The sequence below is a fragment of the Lupinus angustifolius genome, chromosome LG18 (genome assembly GCF_001865875.1).
Source record: "Lupinus angustifolius cultivar Tanjil chromosome LG18, LupAngTanjil_v1.0, whole genome shotgun sequence".
NCBI lineage: Eukaryota > Viridiplantae > Streptophyta > Magnoliopsida > Fabales > Fabaceae > Lupinus > Lupinus angustifolius.
The window spans coordinates 8,288,189-8,309,767 of record NC_032026.1 but is presented as its reverse complement, the minus strand read 5'-3'; the positions used below and the strand labels follow the sequence as shown (position 1 = coordinate 8,309,767).

Sequence of the window (21,579 nt, the reverse complement as noted above, 5' to 3'; positions counted from 1 at the left end):
ATAATTAATGCTTTTTAGTGTCATTAGTTAATAAGACTCTTTTATTTTATTAATTAACAATGTAGCTATTTTAGCAAACAACCTTATAAAACTTGAAATGATAATATAAAAAGATCAAAACTAAAACCAGCTCTTATAAAAAAAGATTAAATGTATAAAAAAGTTAAATGGAGTATTTTTGTAAGGTAAAAGTAGTACATTAGTCCTTTAAAAGATTAATTGAGTCTCGTGAGTTGTATTTTTTACAAAGAAGTCTCATCTCAAGCTACACCCTTACCTCGCATATTTGCAACTAATTGGAATATTTGTGTATAGCGTGTAATAGGAAATCAAGTACAAACAGCCTCGGCTACTGGTAAGGACGCCGCTTCTGCTCAATTTGGATTTGCACCCTGGTCTCAAACTTCTTGATCCAAATCTACAACATGGCAATTGCAAACTTATGACAAAAACTGCCCGGTGGATGGTGATTTTGTGAAGATTTGGATTTTACAAAATTTATCTCGTCATTTGACATTTAATCAATTAAGAGTAAATTACACTGACACTCCATGAGTTTTAATGAAATTATACAAACCACCCTCACTTTTCTAACCTACACAAACCCCTCATTTTTATACTTTCATTATAGTGACCACGAAATAAGTTTAATTTTGTGAACAAAAAATGTGATAAACACAATTAAGTTAAACAAAACATGATATATTGTGGAGACAAATCCAAACAATATGAGTCGATACCTCTTTATTATGTTTGGTTCGTTACGATATAGTATGAGAACGATTTAAACAATATCTTTTTAGAATTGTTGATACATTTTGTAATTGAAAAAATAATAAAGATACATTAATTTGTATATTATTTGGATTTTTCCTTACAATATATCATGTTTTGTTTAACTTAATTGCATTTATCACATTTTTTGTTTAAAAGATTACACTTATTTCTCATGCACGAATGGTCAGTGTAATGAAAGTATAAAAACTACGGGAGGTTCTCATGCACGAGTGGTCAGTGTAATAAAAGTATAAAAACTATATGAGGTTTGTGTAGACGTAGAAAAGTGAGTGGTGATTTATGTAATTTCATTAAAACTTATGGGGTGTCAATGTAATTAACTCTATAATTAATCTTTGGATTTTACCAAATTACAATTAATAAGGTGGGGTGTGAATGGGCATTTGAGAATGCAAATTGTTCACCAGTCATTTGATGCCATCTCAATTTCCAAGGGATCCAACTTAATGATAATAATAATAATAATTTTAATGCAAAGTCCATCTTTCAATGTTCAATGGATCTTAATAATTTGCTTGAGCAACATCCCTATGTCACCCTGTTACTAAACATATTTGGACCAAGACTGATCTTACAATGAAGCTCAACTATAATGTAATGAAACCGTTAAACTAAAATTTCAATTCTTCATGGCAACCACTAAGGATAACTTGTGACAACTATAGACACTCTGTTCTTTCAAAAGAAGCCAGGAATTTCTCCCGGCATTGGAGCCAACTCATTCTTATTGAACTTCTCCTCATCATAAAACGAGGCACGAACCACTCTACCTCCAAAAAACCGACCATCAAGGTCAACAAGTGCTTTAGTTGTTTCTTCTGATCTCTCAAACTGCACAAAGATTCTTACTGCTTCATCAACAGGGAAATTTACCTCTGTTATCTCAAATATCAGTACCCGGGTTACTGTCCCATACTTGGCACATTCTGATCCTACCTCCTCTTCTAGCTCGTCATCTACCTCACCAGGGCCAACCTTCAACAAGAAAGCACACACATTGTGTCATGCACAATCAATTAAATAACAAAGACACCAAATACATGATAGGCTGAAGTGATGCAAGAATGGTTGAGCTTTTAAAGGCAAAGATTAGTTAATAAGGCATCAAATCAAGTAAATGTGCACAGTGTGATGAAAATAAAGGGCATCTAGATGACCTACTAAAGAATGACATATATATTTAATGATAAGAAGCACCAAAGCATGCATATATGCACACATGGTAAATGAAATAAGGTTCATCTAGAAGATCTACTACATTTTGAGAATATAAATATTAGGACCAACTCTGTAGGATCTCTTCAATATCACAAGCTCCAAACATCCACTAGAATAGACACAGACTAGTTTGCAACAATTTTTGGGACTGAAAAGTCCTCCAGCACAGATGATTGCACAGTTGCACTGATCAAAATGTGAAACAAAAGCATGTTTGAAATAAACACTTAAACTGATTTGTCACTGATCAAATCTCACCATTTGTAATGCGTAAATCACATAACAATACATAAATGATGCAAACCAATATGTTTAACCCCAGTTAAAATGCACACATACAAATATTCAGTAGTGAAATCTATATATCAAATAGTTACATCAACAATGTCAATAGCTATAGGATAAACTCAATCACACATGTGAAATAAAACATGGCCAGGTCATTCATAAGATTCAGTAAAATGTAACACTACCAAGAAACACAAGCACTCAAATCAAAATCTGAACAAAATAAACCTACAAGCACATAGGATGTAAGTGCAGCAGGAAATCAAAACAAGCATACCATGTTCCTAAGCAACAACACCCTTGTAGGCACCCCATGGAAGTTAGCACTCTTCACCGCTTTCTTCTCCACCTTGCTATTGTCACTAGCATTCACAATAACTCCGGCTCGCCTATCTGTTTTCTTCGCCATCAACGGAGTGGTAATCCCTTGCTCCTGCTTCCCAAGCCCTTGCCCTGCCTTCCACCCCATCTTCGCCATCATCCTCTGCGCCGCAGTCATCTGCCCACCCGCCCCAAGCCCCAACCCACCCGTCTCCGATTTCCCAATACTAAACCCATCCACATTGCTCGGTGGTGACGGGGATCGCGGCACTGCTGCAGTACTGCTTCCACCACCGCCACTCATCGCAGCTCGTCTCCTCCATGCCTCCTCACCAGAAATATTCAACCTAGAAGAATCCTTACTAACATTATTAATACTATCTCTCTCAATCCTCTCTCTCTCCTCCTCCTCTTGCCTCCGTCTCTCTAACTCCCTCGCCACCTCCGCCTCCCTCGCCTTCCTCTTCTTCTCCCTCCGATACTCCTCGTAGTCGTTCGGCCTGGCCGGATCGTACTCCTCGATAACCGTCGACTGGACGCCCACCAGAGCCTGTTGATGAACAACATTGTCCGGCAACGATACCGACACCACCGGCGTGGCTGAAACTACTGTTTTGGTAGGGTTAGGGTTTTTGGACTTGGATTGGGATCTTAGGACGGTTAACGGAGGAGTGAAAACGGTTGCGGGTTTACGGAGCGTGGCGGGGGCCATTTTGGTGGTGGTTGACCAGACATTGGAGGAGTTGATGGATTTGTCGTCTTCGGCGGAAGAGGGTGGAGGAAGGTCTCCGTAGAGGCCACCTAACATTTAGGAATTGATTGAATTTTCGAAATGTGTGAAATTGGATCGATAATTTGGACAGAGATGAATAGTGTCTGTGAGAGGGATGAAACTGGTGTGCACAGCCTTCGATTAGGGCTTTCAGCGCTTATGCCTAAACGCAGAAGAACAAGCCGTCAGGCACGTTGAAAAAAGCCAGTTCTCCTCATGGGATTAAAATATAAAAAAAAAACTATATTAGAGACTTAGAGTAGGCGTTGATAAACCAACAAAACATTAATTTAGGAATATAAAACCTACTGTTTAGAAAGACTAACAGATGAATAATTCAATTACTATAAGTGATTCTTTAGCTATAGAATGAAAGAATATTATTACTACTACAAAAAATTGTAAAACCAATGAGGTGATACTAAAACGAAAATATGTTTTGGTTAGGTTTTCCAAATTGATTTGATTCTTTTTTGAAGTAGCCAATTACACAATTAAGATGGTTCAGTTTACCATTCCAAAAATTCAGGACCACTCGACACACCTAAGTTGTTGAAATTATTGGGCTCAGATATGAAAGGAGAAAAAACAAAATAATCAAAACAATGAATTATTATAATATTGTGAAAGGTGATGCAAAGATATTATGATGCAAAGAATACTTTACTAAATTCTATTTATATTAATACTAGACTTTAAATTAAATAAGAAAGCAAATCATAAAAAGTAAGATAAAATAATTTTAAATCTAAGATATAATCATCATAATATGATATATTATATATATGTATTACCTAGATATTATATATAACATAATTTAAAATATTTCAATTTGTTTTCATATATTTTAATACTCTACCTCAAAATAAATATTACTAAGTCTTAAGTAATAATCATAATATTTGAATGTCTTTAAGGGGTTACCAATGTTTATGAAATCTAAAATGGATTGATCCAGTGTTAGAAGACTAGTTTTGCAAGTTATAGGCAAAAGAATTTGAAGACAATCAAGACAATAACATTTAACATTTCATGATAAAAGTTAACGACAAACTTAATTATTATGGACAAAAGCAAATAATGTCTAACCATGTAAAAAAATAATAAAGAAATTGAAGGATGGATAATTTGTACCCAAGAAGAGAGAAAATAAAAAAATGTTGAATTGAAAGTGAGAATGAAATTAATTGCATTAAATTGATTTGATGAAAATAAAGGAAAATAAATGAAAGAGATTCAGGGAAGAGAGAAGATGAGATTCTTTATAAGGAAATTGAAGAGGAAGAATGATAAGAATAAGAAGAATTAGATGAGGAATAAAATTTAGATGACAAAGGTTTATGTAGATGAGCCATGAATAATAAGAATAAGAAAAAAGAGTAAATTATGCTGACACCCCTGAGTTTTAGTGAAATTACATAAACCACCCCTCACTTTTCTAAACTTACACAAATCTTCCCTAGTTTTGTACTTTCATTACACTGATCACCCTTATATAAGAAATAAGTGTAATCTTTTAAACAAAAAATGTGATAAATGCAATTAAGTTAAACAAAATATGATATATTGTGTAGACAAGTCTAAATAATATACAAATCAATGTATCTTTATTATTTTTGGTTCGTTACACTACATATAAGAGTGATTTAAACAATATTTCTTTATAATTGTTGATGCATTTTGTAACAAAAAAATAATAAAGATACATTGATTTGTATATTATTTAGACTTGTCTACACAATATATCATGTTTTGTTTAACTTAATTGCATTTATCACATTTTTTGTTTAAAAAAACTACACTTATTTCTTATACAGGGGTGGTTAGTGTAATGAAAATATAAAACTAGGGGAGGTTTGTGTAGGTGTAGAAAAGTGAGGAGTGGTTTGTGTAATTTCACTAAAACTCAGGGGATGTCAATGTAATTTACTCTAAGAAAAATGTGGTAATGAGGACCAGATCAAGAGTTTGTGTTGTGGTGTTCCTTTATTTCTTGATATGATTGGATATCTTGTCTTGCAAAACTTGTTTATTGAAGATGAGGTGAAATTAGGGTAGTAAGGATCATTTTCATTAATGAATATACAATATCACATAATAACATTTAAAACAAAATAAGTAATGACATTTTTATCATTTTATTTACCATGAAATCACTTTTTGCTATTGAAAATATGATGAAAAACAATTACTTATATATCTATTAATGGAGAAGATACTTGTTCAAGCTAGATAATGTTTATGTCAAAATCCTCCATATTTCAATTATTCTTAGTGTCAAACTACTAATTAAGGATGTTGGTGTTATTGTTGACCTTAATGTCATTTGTATTATGAATGAGCCTCCTGCACCACCAGTCAACTTATGGTCTTGACTTTTTTTTTATCTTGGGGTGGTACTTTTTAGGGTGAGCAATACTCGACTTTATCTGCTCATCTGGTACAGTCGGATCATGATTAGGTTCAAACATGATCCATCTTGACCCGTTATATGGTCATTCACTTATAGGGATGGCAACGAGAGCGAGCGGGCGCGGGTAGTGCTTTCTCGTGCCCAAATGCACAATATTTGCGGCTACCCGTGCGGGTAGCGGGTATTTGTGGGTACCCAACGAATTTTTAATTTTAATTATATAATTTGCAATAATCAATATGTAAAAATAATTGTTACATGAATAATATGATATTTATATGATAAATTAATGATCATAGTCAAATATGTGTAATTTATTATGAAATAATAATAAAATATATGATATATAATCTTAAAATAATAAGAAATATATATAAAAAATTAACTAAAAACTAAATATATAAATTTGCGGGTACCCGCGGGGTGAGTATCACAAAACCCGCTTCCGTCCATAAGTTATTATTGCGGATACTAATTGCAGGTATTTCCACGGGTCGAGCTTTTTTGTCATCCATAGTCGCTCATTCACACACCATGTTTGTATGTGTTTCTATTCAAATGTGTATAGAGTAATGTCACATTTTTTGTTGAAAGTATGTTGAATTCTCTAATTTTTTCATCGTATATACAAAATTAATAATATATATACATATATCATTTTATATATCAAATTACATATTCATAATAATAAAACAATATTGAGAAGACTTTATCTAAAATGAGTATGCATTATATTTAATCAGGTTCGAGTTTAAAGATTGATTCAATCGATATTTAGGGTTAGATTAGCAAATTTTATCTAAAATGAGCAAAAAAAAATTGGTTTCTTACAGGTATCCTTGTACTGAAGGCAATCTTATTTGAGCCGGAAACATCCACTGGTATATGAGGCTAACTCTCCCAGCAAATATTTTTTCCGTCTACAAGACTCGAAACCAAGATATTGTTTAAGGGGAATCAAATATGTACTACTTAAACCAACGCTCATTGATAATAAGAAGCAAATTTTAACATTCCAATCTTGACAAGTGATCTTCTAGATTCATAAATAAATTTACTAAATGTGTTATCTATTTAGTTTAAATATTCATAATGTATTTTATGTCTAAAAGAGAGTCTCTATGACTTGAACGATAACTTCATCGCTACCACCAATGTTAAACACAAATGATGTGATTATTTTTTTTAAAATCCTGTTATAATGTATGTTTTTTATCCAAATTATTAATTATTAATTTAACGTTGGTACTAACTTCTCTTTTTTTATTGAGTTGTGACCTTAGTTTAATTGTTTGTCCACATTAATTTATTGTTAACTTGTATTAAAATTGCATTGTTGTAGATCAATTAGATTCGGAAGATGATAATGCATAACTTATCTCCTTAAAAATGTGAACCTATACAAAGATTATCATGGTCAAGTTTCATACTTAAATGATGAAGAAATAGAATTTTAGTAATAACTTTGACTCATTAGTATAAAACCTCCAAATTTATATGTTTTATAGACTGAATTGTGAGTTTGTGGGTTGTGAACTCATGCCCTCTGTTTATATTGAATTTGTTAAGTGAGATAAATACTCTTGAATTGATATTTATATTTACACTTTAGACTTTGAACTTTTAAAATTATTTATTTACGAGAACTTTATTTTGAATATGAAATATAAATTTGGTATCCATTTTTTTTGATTTTCTTTATACTATATATAAGATTGTTCGTTTAACTATTGTAAGGGCATCTTTATTAACAAATATCAACTTTATTATTACTAGTAAATAACAAATAAGAAAATTCTTTTCGATACCAAATCAAATTAAGGTTGGAAAAATGATAACCATCATATTTTTATTTCCTTCCTAGTTCGGGTTAAAACACAGTAGTGTCCGTTACTATTGATTCTTCTATTTCTCGAAGAAGGAAGAACACTCTATAATGAGTGTTGTTTATTTTCACCTAATCTTCCTAATTAAAACTAATCTAACCAATTAAATATTTTCCTACCAAAGAATTATGTATTTTTAGACTTTATTATTACTAGCATGTTGACATGCACTACCGCGCCTGTCAACCCGCTTTCCTATTGTTTGTAATGTGTATTCTACATATTAAGTTGCATTATATATTGTAATTTGCAGTTGAATATATATTCGTTTGAGGTAATTGTTCAATCTTAAAGAAATGATGCATATACAATATAGAGTCTTCATATCTTCACTTAATTTTATTTTCTAGCGTGTTGACAGGTACTGCTGTGTCTGTCAATCCGCTTCCATATTGTTTGTAACGTGTAGTCTGGATATTTTAAATGTCAAATATTCACATACTCTTTACTCAATGGCATACATTGTGACCAATGCAATATATTTCATGCATTCACCATGATGGTGGTTACACCATGTTTTGGCTTTATATATATATTTATATATATATAGTATAGATGAAATAAATGTTTAGTAGTATAAGTATATATAAAGATGAAAATATAACTTATACAATAAAATTAGAAGTTATAAAATATGAAATAGGAAAACCCAAAATAACTTCATGAAAGTTAGGTTAGGTTTTTCCTTTATTAAGTAGTATAGATATGCAACTTATATTTAATATATTTGAGGTGATTATATAGGATTATATGATTTTTTTAAATTAAATTTTTGAAGGGCAAAATAGGAATATATAAATTATGCAATGATGGTGATTACACCATGTTTTGACTTTATATATAGTATAGATATCTATATATACACATGAGACTCATACTTAATAAGATTGTGAAGATAGATGTTCCAAAGATGATGTTTCTAGTTCGAAATTAAAGCATCCTCGTCACGAAACAATGAAAATAAGACACCTCTAGAAATTAGGTTTATTTATAATGAATAAATAGATAAATCTTTCACCTTTTTTGGGTACATAAACTTGCACCTTTATACAAACTAGCGTGTTGACATGTACTGTCGTGTCTGTCAACCCACATTCCTATCGTTTGTAATGTATAGTTTGTATTTTATAAATTCAAATATATTTTTTTGCGCCAAATTTACGATTGAATTTATTCAATTGGTCTAATATTCAATTTTTTAAATACACTTTTAAAATAAGAGGATAATAAGGATAAAATAAGAAAATAATATTATATGGTTTTTTGGTAGAAATAAAAACATATTAAGGACAAAATAGGAAAACACAAATTACACCATGATGGGTGGTTATTTTGTGTTTTCCCTTTATTAATAGTATTAAAGTATTAATAGTATAGATTTAGATCTCACACAATGTTTTATAATTTAATATACATCCCATAAACTAATAATAATACTTGTTTTTTTCCCATAATACTAAATATAATTCTTATTATTATTTGGTTATCACAACATATCACACAATTTCTCTATCATCATTTTCCCCTTTAGAATCTACATTTTCTAATAAAATTAATCATAAAAATATTCACATAGAAAAAATATTCTTAATAAATAAGTATATCACAGTAACAAATAATAATAGAATGTTTCAAGAAGAATAGTGTAAGGATAATAATCATTCGAGCTCTATCACCCCCTAACCATTTTGTTGTTCAGTCTTAAAATCGCATTCATAAAGACATATTATTAACATTTAATTTACACTAAACCCGTGGCAAAGAAAAAAAAAAGGCTCTGTGTAAAAAACAAATTAACTGCGATGAAAATGAAGTGGTTGGGGATGGTGAATTGGTGAGTGATGAAATTGAAGTGATAATTCCGATTCTCAAATCCTATTTCAGTGAGAAGCGGAAGCTGCATCAAACAATCACTCAAATCAAGTGTTTCAGTATTCCCTTTTAACCACTTCACAAACCCAACTCGATCTTCTCATTTTTCATTTTTAGTATTTACTTCACATTTCTTTTTAGCAAACAAGAAGAAGATGAAGTTGAGAACAGAAACCACCCTCCTAATTTTTCCTCTATTGGCGTTGTTTTTTTGCGTCCCTTTTTCTTATTCTTCAATACCCAATGACCCATTTCTCGGAATTTCTCCTCAAGGTCTCACCTTTTTTCACACCCAACATATATCACTTTTATTTTATAACATTGTTATCTAAATAAACTAAATGGGTTTGTGACAGATGAAAAGTATTACAAGTCTTCTGATGTAATAAAATGCAAAGATGGATCTGCAAAATTCACTAAAGAACAGCTTAATGATGATTTCTGCGATTGCCTTGATGGCACTGATGAGCCTGGTCTCTCATATTTACCCTTTTTTATTTTGGTTTCATATTGGATTATGGTTGTTCCTTAAATTTGTTTTAACATGTTTTTTTTTCTAAATCAGGTACATCAGCATGTCCGGGTGGAAAATTTTATTGTGGGAATGCAGGACATGTCCCTGTTTACCTCTTTTCATCAAGAGTGAACGATGGAATATGCGGTGAGTGGATTCTGTCTATTCTAGTATTCTTAATGATTTTAGGTTATAATGCTTCCAAAAAAATAGGGCCCAATATAATTGATAGATGGTTAGGTTCCCTAACATTTTGTGAGTTGAGTATTAGAGGGAAGGGGAATGAAATACGAGATTTCAGAATCATTTCACAATTGTATTTCAGGCTCCTAGGCCTTCCTTTTCCCTCCCCTCCAACATCCAACTTGCAAACAGACCCTAAGAGTGTATTTGCGAGTTGATCTTCGGAGGGTAATGGAGGGAAGGGAAAGACTTGGGAGACATAAAATGCACTTGTGAGATGACTCTGAACTCAACTTGTTAAAAGACCCTAAAGAGAATAGTCTCCTAAGAGAAGCTATAAACAAAACCATTAAGATGAAATTAGTTTGAACTTTTAACTACTTTGTCTATATACATGAACTATGATAGAACATAGTTACATAATTGTCTAATTTAACTTATGTAACGCATGCTGAATCACCATAATGCATACTTACCACGTACCAGGTTCCTCATAAAGAATATCTCGTAATATTAATGTAAAAAATGACTAGCTGAGTACTCAAGAAAACCACATATTCGTACCACGTACCAGTTAACTATGCGATAGAAACATTATGAGTTGTGTAAGGTCAGATTCAGAAGGAGGCCTGTAGTCTAACATTGATCATGCATTTGTTAGTCACTTTTCAGCATTCTTTTTTATTTATAAACTAAACATTTTTGGTTCTTGCACAAATATCTTGTTTTTGACTTGGCAATATTCAATTAGTCTACAAGTGTAGAACATAGATATATAGAGATGCTCATGGAGAAAGGCCGACACTTGATGTGAATTTTATTGAACATTGCCTTCACAATTATGCCTTTTATATGTTCAAGACCTGTGTGTAGACTTAATGATGTATAGAAGTCCCATAAAGAGATTATATTGGATGGAAGGGTATCCCAATCACTAGTGGAAGAGGAGGACAAAGAGAAATTTTAGACGAAACCATGAAGAAGGATTTAGATGTACAGGAATGTTCACATGAAAATCCTTCTTTTGGTTCTTGATAATTTCCCAAAACTCAAACGGTTTTCTTTTGGAGAAACCCATATGGAATTCTAAAGCTCCTCCTAAGGTTAAAGCTTTTGTCTGGACTGCTTTCCTTAACAGACTTAACAACAATGACATGATCCAGATGTGCAAACCTCTAATTGCTCTATCTCCTATTATGTGCATAATGTGTGGTTCATAATCTGAAAGTGGACATCATCTTCTTCTTTTTGAAATTGCTCAGCAGCAAATGTTCTTTCGAATAGATTGTTTGGTCTCTTCCAATTTCCATGAGTCTTGGTTTTGCACTTTGGACTTGCACTATTTTATGCTTAGTGTTCAGTGGTTTTTGTTCCCGTAAAGATGGCAAAGTTTTATTGCAGTGTTCTGTCTTATCAGTCCTTTGGTTTATTTGGTTGGAAAGGAATTATTGTATTTTTCAATGATTCCTTTTCACCTCTGGATTATGTTTGGTATAGGGTTACGTTTTTGGCTTCACTCTAGTGTAAATCACACGGGCTTTTTAGTAGGGTTATTATGGTAGATGTGTATAGAGATTGGTATGCTTTGTTGCATGTCCCTTTTGAGTAGTTTGTAGTTGCTTCGTTTTGTGTTTGGGAGGATTTCTTATCCTCTCGTAACTTTCTCCCTTCTTTTCTAATAATATTTCTTTTCTCATCCAAAAAAATAGTTTGTCCATACTCCATATACATGGTTTATGATAGAAACATTATAGTGCTGTTTGATCCACCCATCCCACCTACTGGGGAAATGACTTGGTTGTTGTTATATATGTTCAAGGTAAATTTATATAATTTCCATAGCTTTTAAGTCCCATGACCAGTACTAGGCTTGATCAGCCTGCTATGTTTAGATCTCTTGCTAACATTGTGCATAAATACAACACTAATAAAAACATATGTAGTCTGAGTATTTGTAGACACACATTATGTAAGATTCTTTTTCCTTTCTTTTATGATGAATCAATGTGTAGATTGCTGTGATGGAACCGATGAATATGATGATAAAGTGAAGTGCCCAAATACTTGCTGGGAGGCTGGGAAAGTTGCTCGAGAGAAGCTGAAGAAAAAGATTGACACGTATCAAGAGGGTGTTAAATTGCGAAAGCAAGAAATTGAACAAGCTAAATTAGCTATGGAGAAGGATCAGGCAGAACTTTCAAAATTGGAAAAAGAAGAAAGTACACTTAAAGGGCTTGTGCAACAGCTAAAGGGTATCACTTTTTTTTTGTTCTACCCTGTTCTTCTGAATGCTTTACTTAAGATGTATGAATTGTATGCATTTTTTGTTAGAGGATGTCGATGATAAAAATAATGATCGCCCATACAAAGACAACATGAAAAGATGCTGTGTCAAATGTACTTGCGGGTAATCTAATAATACAATATGCTGTGATGTGCTTATTTTACATTTGTAGGGTTATGTAAATGATGGAGAAATCTGGTTAGGGATGCAGGATTGTAGTTATGTTCAATTTGAAGTGTAGATGCTTTTATTGGTTTAGGAAAAAAACCTCTTTATTGTATAAATCATAGTATAAATGAGAAAGTGTGTAATGTATTCTGAACCAATTGTTTAGTTACACACATGACCACACCCATTTTGATAATTTGATTAGGGAATAATACAAATGTTTTGATAATTCGTCAGACTTATAACAATTCTTTGATAAACCCATTTTATCCTCTTTGCAGAGCATAAAGAACAAATAGAGAAGGCAGAGGAGAAGGAGCGTTTACAGAAGGAAAAAGAAGAGAAGCAGAAAAGGGAGGCAGAGGAGAAAGCTAATGGGGTAAATATTAAAGCTGGTGAAGAGGATACTGGGCATGGAAATGAAGATGGAAAACATTTGGAAGTTGAAGACAATGATGTCACAGATAACCATGACAAAACTGGAACTCTAGATGATTCTTCGGCAGATCAGGTTTGATAGTATTTGCTATTTTAGGTTATAAAACTTGACTGTACAATCAGAATATGCCATCCTGAAGAATATTATTCTACTTCTGAAAATATCAACATTGTATTCAGTTGTCGATATGAGATGGCACAATGTGTGTACGATTTTCCTGATCTCTTTGTAAACACCCTTACGTTAGCTATGTTATCATTAAAAAAATAGTATATTGGCTTTGTTCTTGAAGCAAGGACCTATGTCTACCTCTAAATAGCATGCAACTATTTGTTATTAAGAGGAAATGTTTTTCTGTTGCTATTTATCTGTTTATTAATACTTGCAAACAATGATAATTTTTTTAATTAATACTGATCATTTTCCACCGATCCTATTGTGAGTCAGCCTTTTATCTCTTGAACATTTTTATTTCAGTTATATGTGTGTATTTGTGTGTAGTCATGTCACACTATCCCATTATGTGGTAACTGGTATGCGGTTGAGAATATTTAAAGCTTTCTTATAGGTTGAAGCTGGGGAAAAGTTAGCAAATGCACATGACAATGATGATGGAGCCACTGATAGTCCTGGACATGAAGGATCTTTGCTTGATGAAGAGGAAGAGGTGAATGAAAGTTTTTTGGATTGAAAATTTTCTCCAAATCTGTTTTTCTTATTAAAAATAAATAAATTGAAGTGGCATTTCCTAGCATGCATATTAGATATGGAACTTCCTTAACATTTATATTTGTTTTACCCTCAATATAGATTGCAAAGGAAGCTGATGGGGAATCTGGTTTTAAATCTGATGCTGATGACAATGTTAAGGTTGAAAAGAAAGATTCATCTGATGAAATCATCAATGAGGTATTTCCAAGGGCCATTCTGTGTATGATTGGAGTCTACTCATATTTTGATTTTTCTAATTGTTGCGTATTTCAGTTGATTTTTACTGCTTGATTCACCTTCTTGATATGATTAGCTCATGAACAGGCATTCCGAGGCTCTCCCGTTTTTATTAAGTTATTGGCTCATAACTTAAAACTTAAAAGAACAAAGAAAATTAAATCTTTAATTGTAGGATAATATATGAGTATATGACACTCATGTAATCATTTCTTAGCCAATAGTTAGGATATCTATGATACCACACCATGGATTGCATAATATTTCGGGTTGCAAATTGTTTCACTGCTTTTGTTTTCACAGTTTGGATCACATGTAAAAATATGCAGAATTAAAGATGAAAATGAATAGTTGAGCCTTGAGATATCTCCTGGTTTCACATGTTGGATATTATCTATTTGATAAGGTGTTGTAGTTTGTCTAGTTCACGCGACAATCTAAAGTTGATCTAAATGGTTGGGTGACCTTATAAATGGTTTGGAGTTTGGACTTCAAATTGGAATAATATGTTTATAACTTCTTTGTAGGCCGTTTAAGGTTTGCATTTTGATTATTTTGCATACATAAATGTGATGCCTAGAGTTCAAGGCTTTTCTTGTATTTAAAAGTCATAGTTGTTGATCTCTAGTTATATTTAGCCGTTGTCATTAGATATAATCAAGCTATCAGTCTCCAACATAGTTATTTCTAACATTCCACAGCAGTTTTAGTTCTGAGATATCTTATACTTTGCACTTTTCCTCCAGTTGTCTTATTTACTTGTTCTTTTCTCTGTGGGTATATCCATAGGGACATGATGTATCTGAAAATACAGAGGGATTATCAAAGGAAGAATTGGGCCGGCTTGTTGCTTCTCGGTGGACAGGAGAAAATACTGATAAGCAAAGTGCCGAAGCTGATACCACATCAGACAATGAAGATCTGGAAGATATTCCAGATGAGACACATAATGTTGAACATGATGGCTATGCTTCTGACACTGATAACGACAGCAGCAAATATGAAGAAGATGAAATTGATGAAGACTTTCGAGAGGACGAGCATGATGACCATAGTTCCTCCTACAAATCAGACACTGAAACTGAACCAGACTTGTCAGGTTTGTTGCAATTATCAATGCAAATTTATGTTCTTAGTTTGGTATATAGATGGTCTTGTGATGAGATGATTCAAATGAACTCAGATGACATCACAACAGACAATCCTTCTTGGTTAGAGAAGATACAGAAAACTGTCCGGAACATTTTTCAGGCTGTTAATTTATTCCAGACTCCATTGAACCAGACAGGTAGACATTAATGTTTTATAACCTGTATTATAAATCCAGATGTCAGATAGATATAACTTAAGCCTTTCTATTTGGCTTCTTTAGATGCTGCTCATGTACGCAAGGAATATGACGAGTCAAGTACCAAGTTGTCTAAAATACAGTCTAGAATATCCAGTCTGACGCAAAAGCTAAAACAAGATTTTGGTTAGTACAATGCTAGTACCATTTGATGCTAGCATAGCTTTAATTGTAGATAGATGTGGATGTATGGTATTGGCTTTGAGTAAACTGAAATCAATGATACAGGTCCAGCGAAGGAGTTTTATTCATTCTATGGTCGCTGCTTCGAGAGCAAGCAGAACAAGTTATATTTTCTCTCCTCCAGTGGTTTCTTTCTGTTGTATTTGGCGTAGCAATTTGATGGTTCCTGTTCATCTCACCTTCTGGTAATCGAATTCTGGTTCAGGTACACTTACAAAGTCTGCCCTTATAAACAGGCTTCCCAGGAGGAGGGTTATTCCACCACCCGTTTGGGGTAAGGTTTTGGAATAATTTTTGTTTGACTTCTTTTCTCTACTTTAAAAGTATGCAAGCATTATTTGGTGAAAAGTCCCTCCTCATACTGGACAAAAATAATTCAGTTTCGTTCTCTATACAGGCGCTGGGATAAATTTGAGGACTCATACAGAGTAATGGTGTTTGCTAATGGTGATAAATGCTGGAATGGTCCTGATAGGAGTTTGAAGGTAAACATTTTCGGCTTTGAAAATTAATAAGCAGTTGTTTCTTACAATTTTCACAAGGCACTATTTTTGTTTCTATTCATTCTAAAACGATCAATTTCAATGGTAATATAATATTATATTTAATAGATATCCTGGGTTTGGGGCTTACTTGGGGAGTTCTTATTCGTGAACCTTTTTCAACTTTGAGCAACCAAATTTCAGTCACCGCACATTCCGATTAAAAATTGTTGTAATCTAGTTAAAGGAGTTGCCCATGGAAATAACAACCTAATGTTTAGATTTGTGAACCTGCCACAATTGATGTTTGTGTTTTTAACAGGTCAAGCTAAAATGTGGGTTGAAAAACGAGGTTACTGATGTAGCCGAACCCAGCCGTTGCGAGTATGGAATATATTCATTTCCTTCTATTTAAATAACTAACAACCTCCATCAATGTTTTCTCTGTGATGCTCGCTCTTCTTCTCATTGTTGTTTCATGGGCCTCGTGGCAGATACGTAGCTTTATTATCTACCCCAGCCCTTTGTCAGGAGGAAAAGCTGAAGGTACTCTGATTTCTTGATAACAAATGTTGTTTTACCTCTCAGATATGGTATTAATGGTAAGTGTGGAATGTAACAGGAGTTACAACAAAAGCTGGAGTTGTTGAATTCGGAACAGCCCGAAAAGCACGACGAGTTGTGAACAATCAGGATGGACTTAACCAGGTAAGTTTACTGGGCAGTGAAATTGCTTCTCTTTCGTGACTCTAGTCCCGAAATGATAAAGTTTTACTTTGAACAGGTAGTATGAAGATCTTCAAGCCACTAAAGAAGTGCCCCTTAAGTTTTGTATGGTAGAGCTTACCCAAATTTGATTCTTGTTGAGGTTAGGGAGGGGCTAAGGAATATGTATGAGTTGGGTTTTGTAAGCTATGGTAGATTGGGGTTTGTAACATTCTAATATGTGACTAATCTGGTAGCACAATTTTCTTTTATTGAACTCACATTTACTACCTGGGATGTGTAGCTCTCAATGAAATTGCCCCATTCCATTCCCAAAGGTCTGATCTTTGTACTATGCAAAATACTAGACTAACACGCTGCATGATTTTTTTGTTTGTTAAAATGAGTTAATATCATTATTGTCTATTATATAGGCAAGTGATTTCACTATTTTGACTATTCAAAACTGTACTTACATTATACAAACGTGTGAATGTGTGGTGTAGAATTTGCAAATTAAGAAGAAAAAAAATGGAATTTACTTGGATGAGTTAGGATTTGTTGACACTAGGTGTCAAACTTTTAGCCCTTCATTATAATTAAATATAAAAGTTGAGATTAACTTATTAAATAGTCATTCACTTTAATTACATCTAAAAGTTGAGGTTAACTCATGTCACATGACTTAATTCCCTTATCATCTCTCTCTTCTTCTCTTTCTTTTCACATCCGCAATCTTTGTTCACCTTGTGAGATATGCATTAGTTTATGCGGTGGACTTAACTATGAAAACATTAGAATTCCATAATGCTAAGAATTATGCCAAGTTCAACCATATTGTTTCTCCAAGTTATAGTTTGACCATTCAAGCATGATAAGAAACTTGGTTATGATATAAAGTTATCCTTACGGAATTGGAAGCTAGTATCGATGTAACTCTTTACAACTAGCTCTTTTTCTCCTTCATATATCAAGAATGTATCCACGATTTATAGGATGTTCGTGACAATCATCTTGTGACTCGCTTAGATTTGAGCGGTATCTACTTGTCATTCTCCATGCATAATCAACATGAATTCGAGTATGTGATGTGATGTTCGTGGTATATCCTATTGCAAATGTATATGGAATGCTACCCATGCAATCCCTTTCCTCATAAGTGGAAAGGCATTGAGCTTTAGACAAAAGTATACAGAGTAATAGGCACAAATCCTCATTTTGGAATCTTGCATGTTGAAGTATTTCTACTATTGTCACTGAATTTCCTTCACCTATCTCTATTGGTCTTGATTTCGTAACAAGATCACATGTCCCAAAATTGTGTCCAAACCATGTCTTATCCAATAGAATTTTAACACCTATTTAAAATAATTAGAAAACTAGGAAACATAATTGAAATGGTGTGTTAATTTTTAATGGGTGTCAAAATTATGTTGGAAGGGACATGATTGGTAACACAATTTTGGAATAGAGGATTTTGGTCCATTGATTTCTAATGTTTAGGTGATTTCACCTAAAACTTTCATAGAAAAGCAGCTCCCAATCGAAGTCTTAATACTATGATGTGTAGCATGACATCTATGTATAATACAACACCAAGCTTTTTTTAGTAAACACAAAGTTCATTTTCATTCTTCATGAAACCAAACTCTTATATTGATTCATTGAAAAAAGTTAAAATTCTTGAAATCTTTTTTCAATCCACAAATGGATTAGTCCAATGTTTTAGCAAAACCTTTGGATCAAAACCATTACTTTATGTGAGACGGACACCTTTCATAAGGTTCCCTAATAAGGAAAAATATTTTGACTTCCATTGGTCATATTTCATAATCATGAAATACCATAACATCAATCAAAATCCTAATGAATTTAAGCATGACAATTAGAGGGAAAGTCTCATAATAATCTAAACCGTATCTAAAACTTTTAGTCATAAATAGTCCCTTAAAGATGTTTACATTACCACCCATGTCATTTTTCCTCTAGAAACTCGTCTTACACCCAAAACTGCCATTACCTTATCAAGTCAATTCAAATCCAACAATTTTAACACAATGGATTCCATCTCCAATTTTGATTGCCTCAAACCATTTCTAAGGTCTAGGCTATTAGAATTATTACATTCACTTTATTTTATTCATTCTTTTATTCTTCTTTTTCATAGTCAGTGTAACAAACTTTCCTTTTTTTGTAGGCTTTCTGTTATCAACCTTTTCTGTTTTTAGCTAGGATAAATACCACATTGGTATTTTGTGTATTTTGCTTTTTTTGCTGAAATCAATGACGAATCATACAAAAAACCAATATGGTATCAGAGCAATATTGCTCTGAATACCGTTGCGCAACTCCTTCACTCTTCTTCCTTCTTTCTTTCTTTCTCCTCCATCACCATTCTTCGAACTCTTCTTCCTTCTTAAGATTCATCAATGGCGGATTATCAATCAGATTCACAGCTCAACAGCAATGAAGCTCAAAATCCAAGGAACCCTTTCTATTTGCATCCTGGAGAGAATCCAAGAGCAACTCTCGTTTCAATGCAACTTGATGGAACGAATTACAATTCTTGGAGCAGAGCAATGAAGCGTGCTCTTCTATCTAAGAATAAGTTCAAATTTGTTGATGGTACAATAACCATGTCAGATCCTGATGAATTGATACTTGATGATTGGGAAAGATGTAATACCATGGTTATTTCATGGATTACAAGATGCCTAACTATGCAGATAGCTCAAAGCACGATTTACATTGAGGATGCTCATGAGCTGTGGAATGATTTGAAAGATAGATTCTCCAAAGGTGATCATTTTCGTATGTCAGATTTATTGCAAGAATTACATTCTATTAAGCAAGGTGATAGAGATATCTCAAACTATTTCATTGATTTAAAAACTGTTTGGGAAGATTTGGAAGCATTGAGATCCATACCTTCATGTACTTGTGTTATCAAGTGCAAATGCAGAATGGTAAAACTCATTAAGGAATAAAGAGAGAATCTGAATATGTGATTTGCTTTCTAAAAGGATTGAATGATGAATTTAGTACAACTAGATCGCCAATCCTACTACTAGAACCCTTACCTAGCATCAACAAGGCACTCTCCCTATTGCAACAGCAAGAAAGACAATTAACTAGTGCAAACATGAAAATTTTGTTTAATTCCAACATAAGTGCAGTTGATTCAACTGAAAATACAAACATAACTTTGAACAATAGTGCACAATGGAAAGGAATCTTAGGGAGAGGAAATGTGATTGGAAAATTCAAAGGTAGAGGAATGGGAAGAGGTTACAATGCAAACAGGATTAATAATCCAAAAGTATGCACATACTGTGGAAAAGAAAGACACACAGCTGATGTTTGTTATTACAAACATGGATTCCCACCTAATTTTTGAAAACAGAAAATGAACCATGCTGGAAGCATAAACATGGTTGATGCTAGCAGTGAAAATGATGTTCTGCATGTAACGCCCCGAAAAATACTTCTAAAAAACATTGCGGAAAAATGGGTAATTTTTTTTTTGAATAAAGATTGGTGACATAAAATTGTTTCCTTTTAAAAACATTTCTTTTCCGGGACATCACTTTAAGTAACATATAACGCGGAAATCAAAACTGGCTACCTAACGGTAACTGAAATGTTACAACATTTCCTGAATATACATCTTCATAGATATAAAATATCATAAGTACTTAATATACATATTCAACAAGAAAGGGCGGAATGTTAATCATCGCCAACAGACACTAAACAAAGACATGAACAATCTGAAGTCGTCAGTGTTTTCAAAAGTCACAAAATGATAAGCAACTTCTAGTGGCTAACTCCAAAGCTAGGGTACTGCCTCTCCTCAATTCCGCATGCCCCTTCCTGGAACATCACGGACGGGTAGTTCCAAATCCGAGCAAAGTTATCTACCTGATGAGCACACGTCCGAAAAGCAAACAATAGAAAAAAAATAGAGAGAGTAAGACATCTAATGAACATAAATTCATTGACGGCGTGGACTTACTCAGAATATTACACTCAGATATGAAAAACAGTTCATATATATATAACATATCACATTATAACTCATCAGTTGTTCTCGTAAACCATTATCCAATCCACATGAGTAATATAACCAAACTCAGCAATTGTTCTCATAAACGATTATCTAATCAACCTATGTAATGTAACAGCACTTATTCCCAAACAATATCATAATTTCACCATTTATCAATATATAATTCATCGACAAGATATCATGACTATAATTAAATAACACATAAGTGGAGATCATACTCCAAATAATAAAATACATATATATTATCTATCACCGACATTATAACCCACCATTTATCAATATAAACAATAATGTATCAACATACATTTCATAAACAAATATCATAACCATAAGTAATAATATGTGCATAATGTTAATGATGCATGATGTTTATAACTCAATGTGGGAATCCACTTCCACAAGTGCAATATATGCATGCTATATCATGATCATCCACCTTACACCAATATCCTTGCAAGGAAGTAAAAATAGATCGATCGGTTCCCCCAGGAACAGTCCTACCTGGACCTAGGTCATACAAACGCTTTCTGGGCATCTCTCTCATTGATCCAGATTGCAAAGAGGGGTTGTCAGAGATCGTCTAGTTTGGCATGTGAGAACTGTCCGATCCAACAGGGTACCTCCCCAGGAATACAAGGGACTCGTCTCACCCAGACTCTCCCTCAAGACATTGTTGGCGAATCACCGT

The 21,579-nt window shown here is 33.2% G+C and overlaps 2 protein-coding genes across 5 annotated transcripts; one reads left to right on the top strand and one right to left on the bottom strand.

The window, feature by feature from the left end:
* Positions 1,289 to 3,599, bottom strand: LOC109332250 (DNA-damage-repair/toleration protein DRT111, chloroplastic-like). The gene is made up of 2 exons (XM_019567167.1): positions 2,582 to 3,599; positions 1,289 to 1,773 (listed from the first exon to the last, which is right to left on the bottom strand). Exons 1-2 carry the CDS (start codon positions 3,431 to 3,433, stop codon positions 1,477 to 1,479), a joined length of 1,149 nt encoding a protein of 382 aa, XP_019422712.1. The 5' UTR covers positions 3,434 to 3,599; the 3' UTR covers positions 1,289 to 1,476.
* On the top strand, positions 9,496 to 17,177 carry LOC109333278 (glucosidase 2 subunit beta-like). 4 transcript variants are annotated; one of them, XM_019568674.1, is made up of 17 exons: positions 9,496 to 9,841; positions 9,925 to 10,041; positions 10,134 to 10,229; positions 12,278 to 12,517; positions 12,999 to 13,228; positions 13,725 to 13,823; positions 13,967 to 14,065; positions 14,894 to 15,203; positions 15,288 to 15,392; positions 15,477 to 15,578; positions 15,681 to 15,738; positions 15,841 to 15,909; positions 16,033 to 16,120; positions 16,440 to 16,501; positions 16,612 to 16,663; positions 16,740 to 16,821; positions 16,906 to 17,177. In XM_019568674.1, the coding sequence occupies exons 1-16, from the start codon at positions 9,724 to 9,726 to the stop codon at positions 16,800 to 16,802; spliced, it is 1,908 nt and encodes a 635-aa protein (XP_019424219.1). In that variant the 5' UTR covers positions 9,496 to 9,723; the 3' UTR covers positions 16,803 to 16,821; positions 16,906 to 17,177. The 4 variants fall into 4 exon arrangements, with proteins under 4 accessions (XP_019424219.1, XP_019424221.1, XP_019424220.1 ...); XM_019568676.1 differs by having other exon boundaries at positions 16,740 to 16,825; positions 16,902 to 17,177; XM_019568675.1 differs by having other exon boundaries at positions 16,740 to 16,829.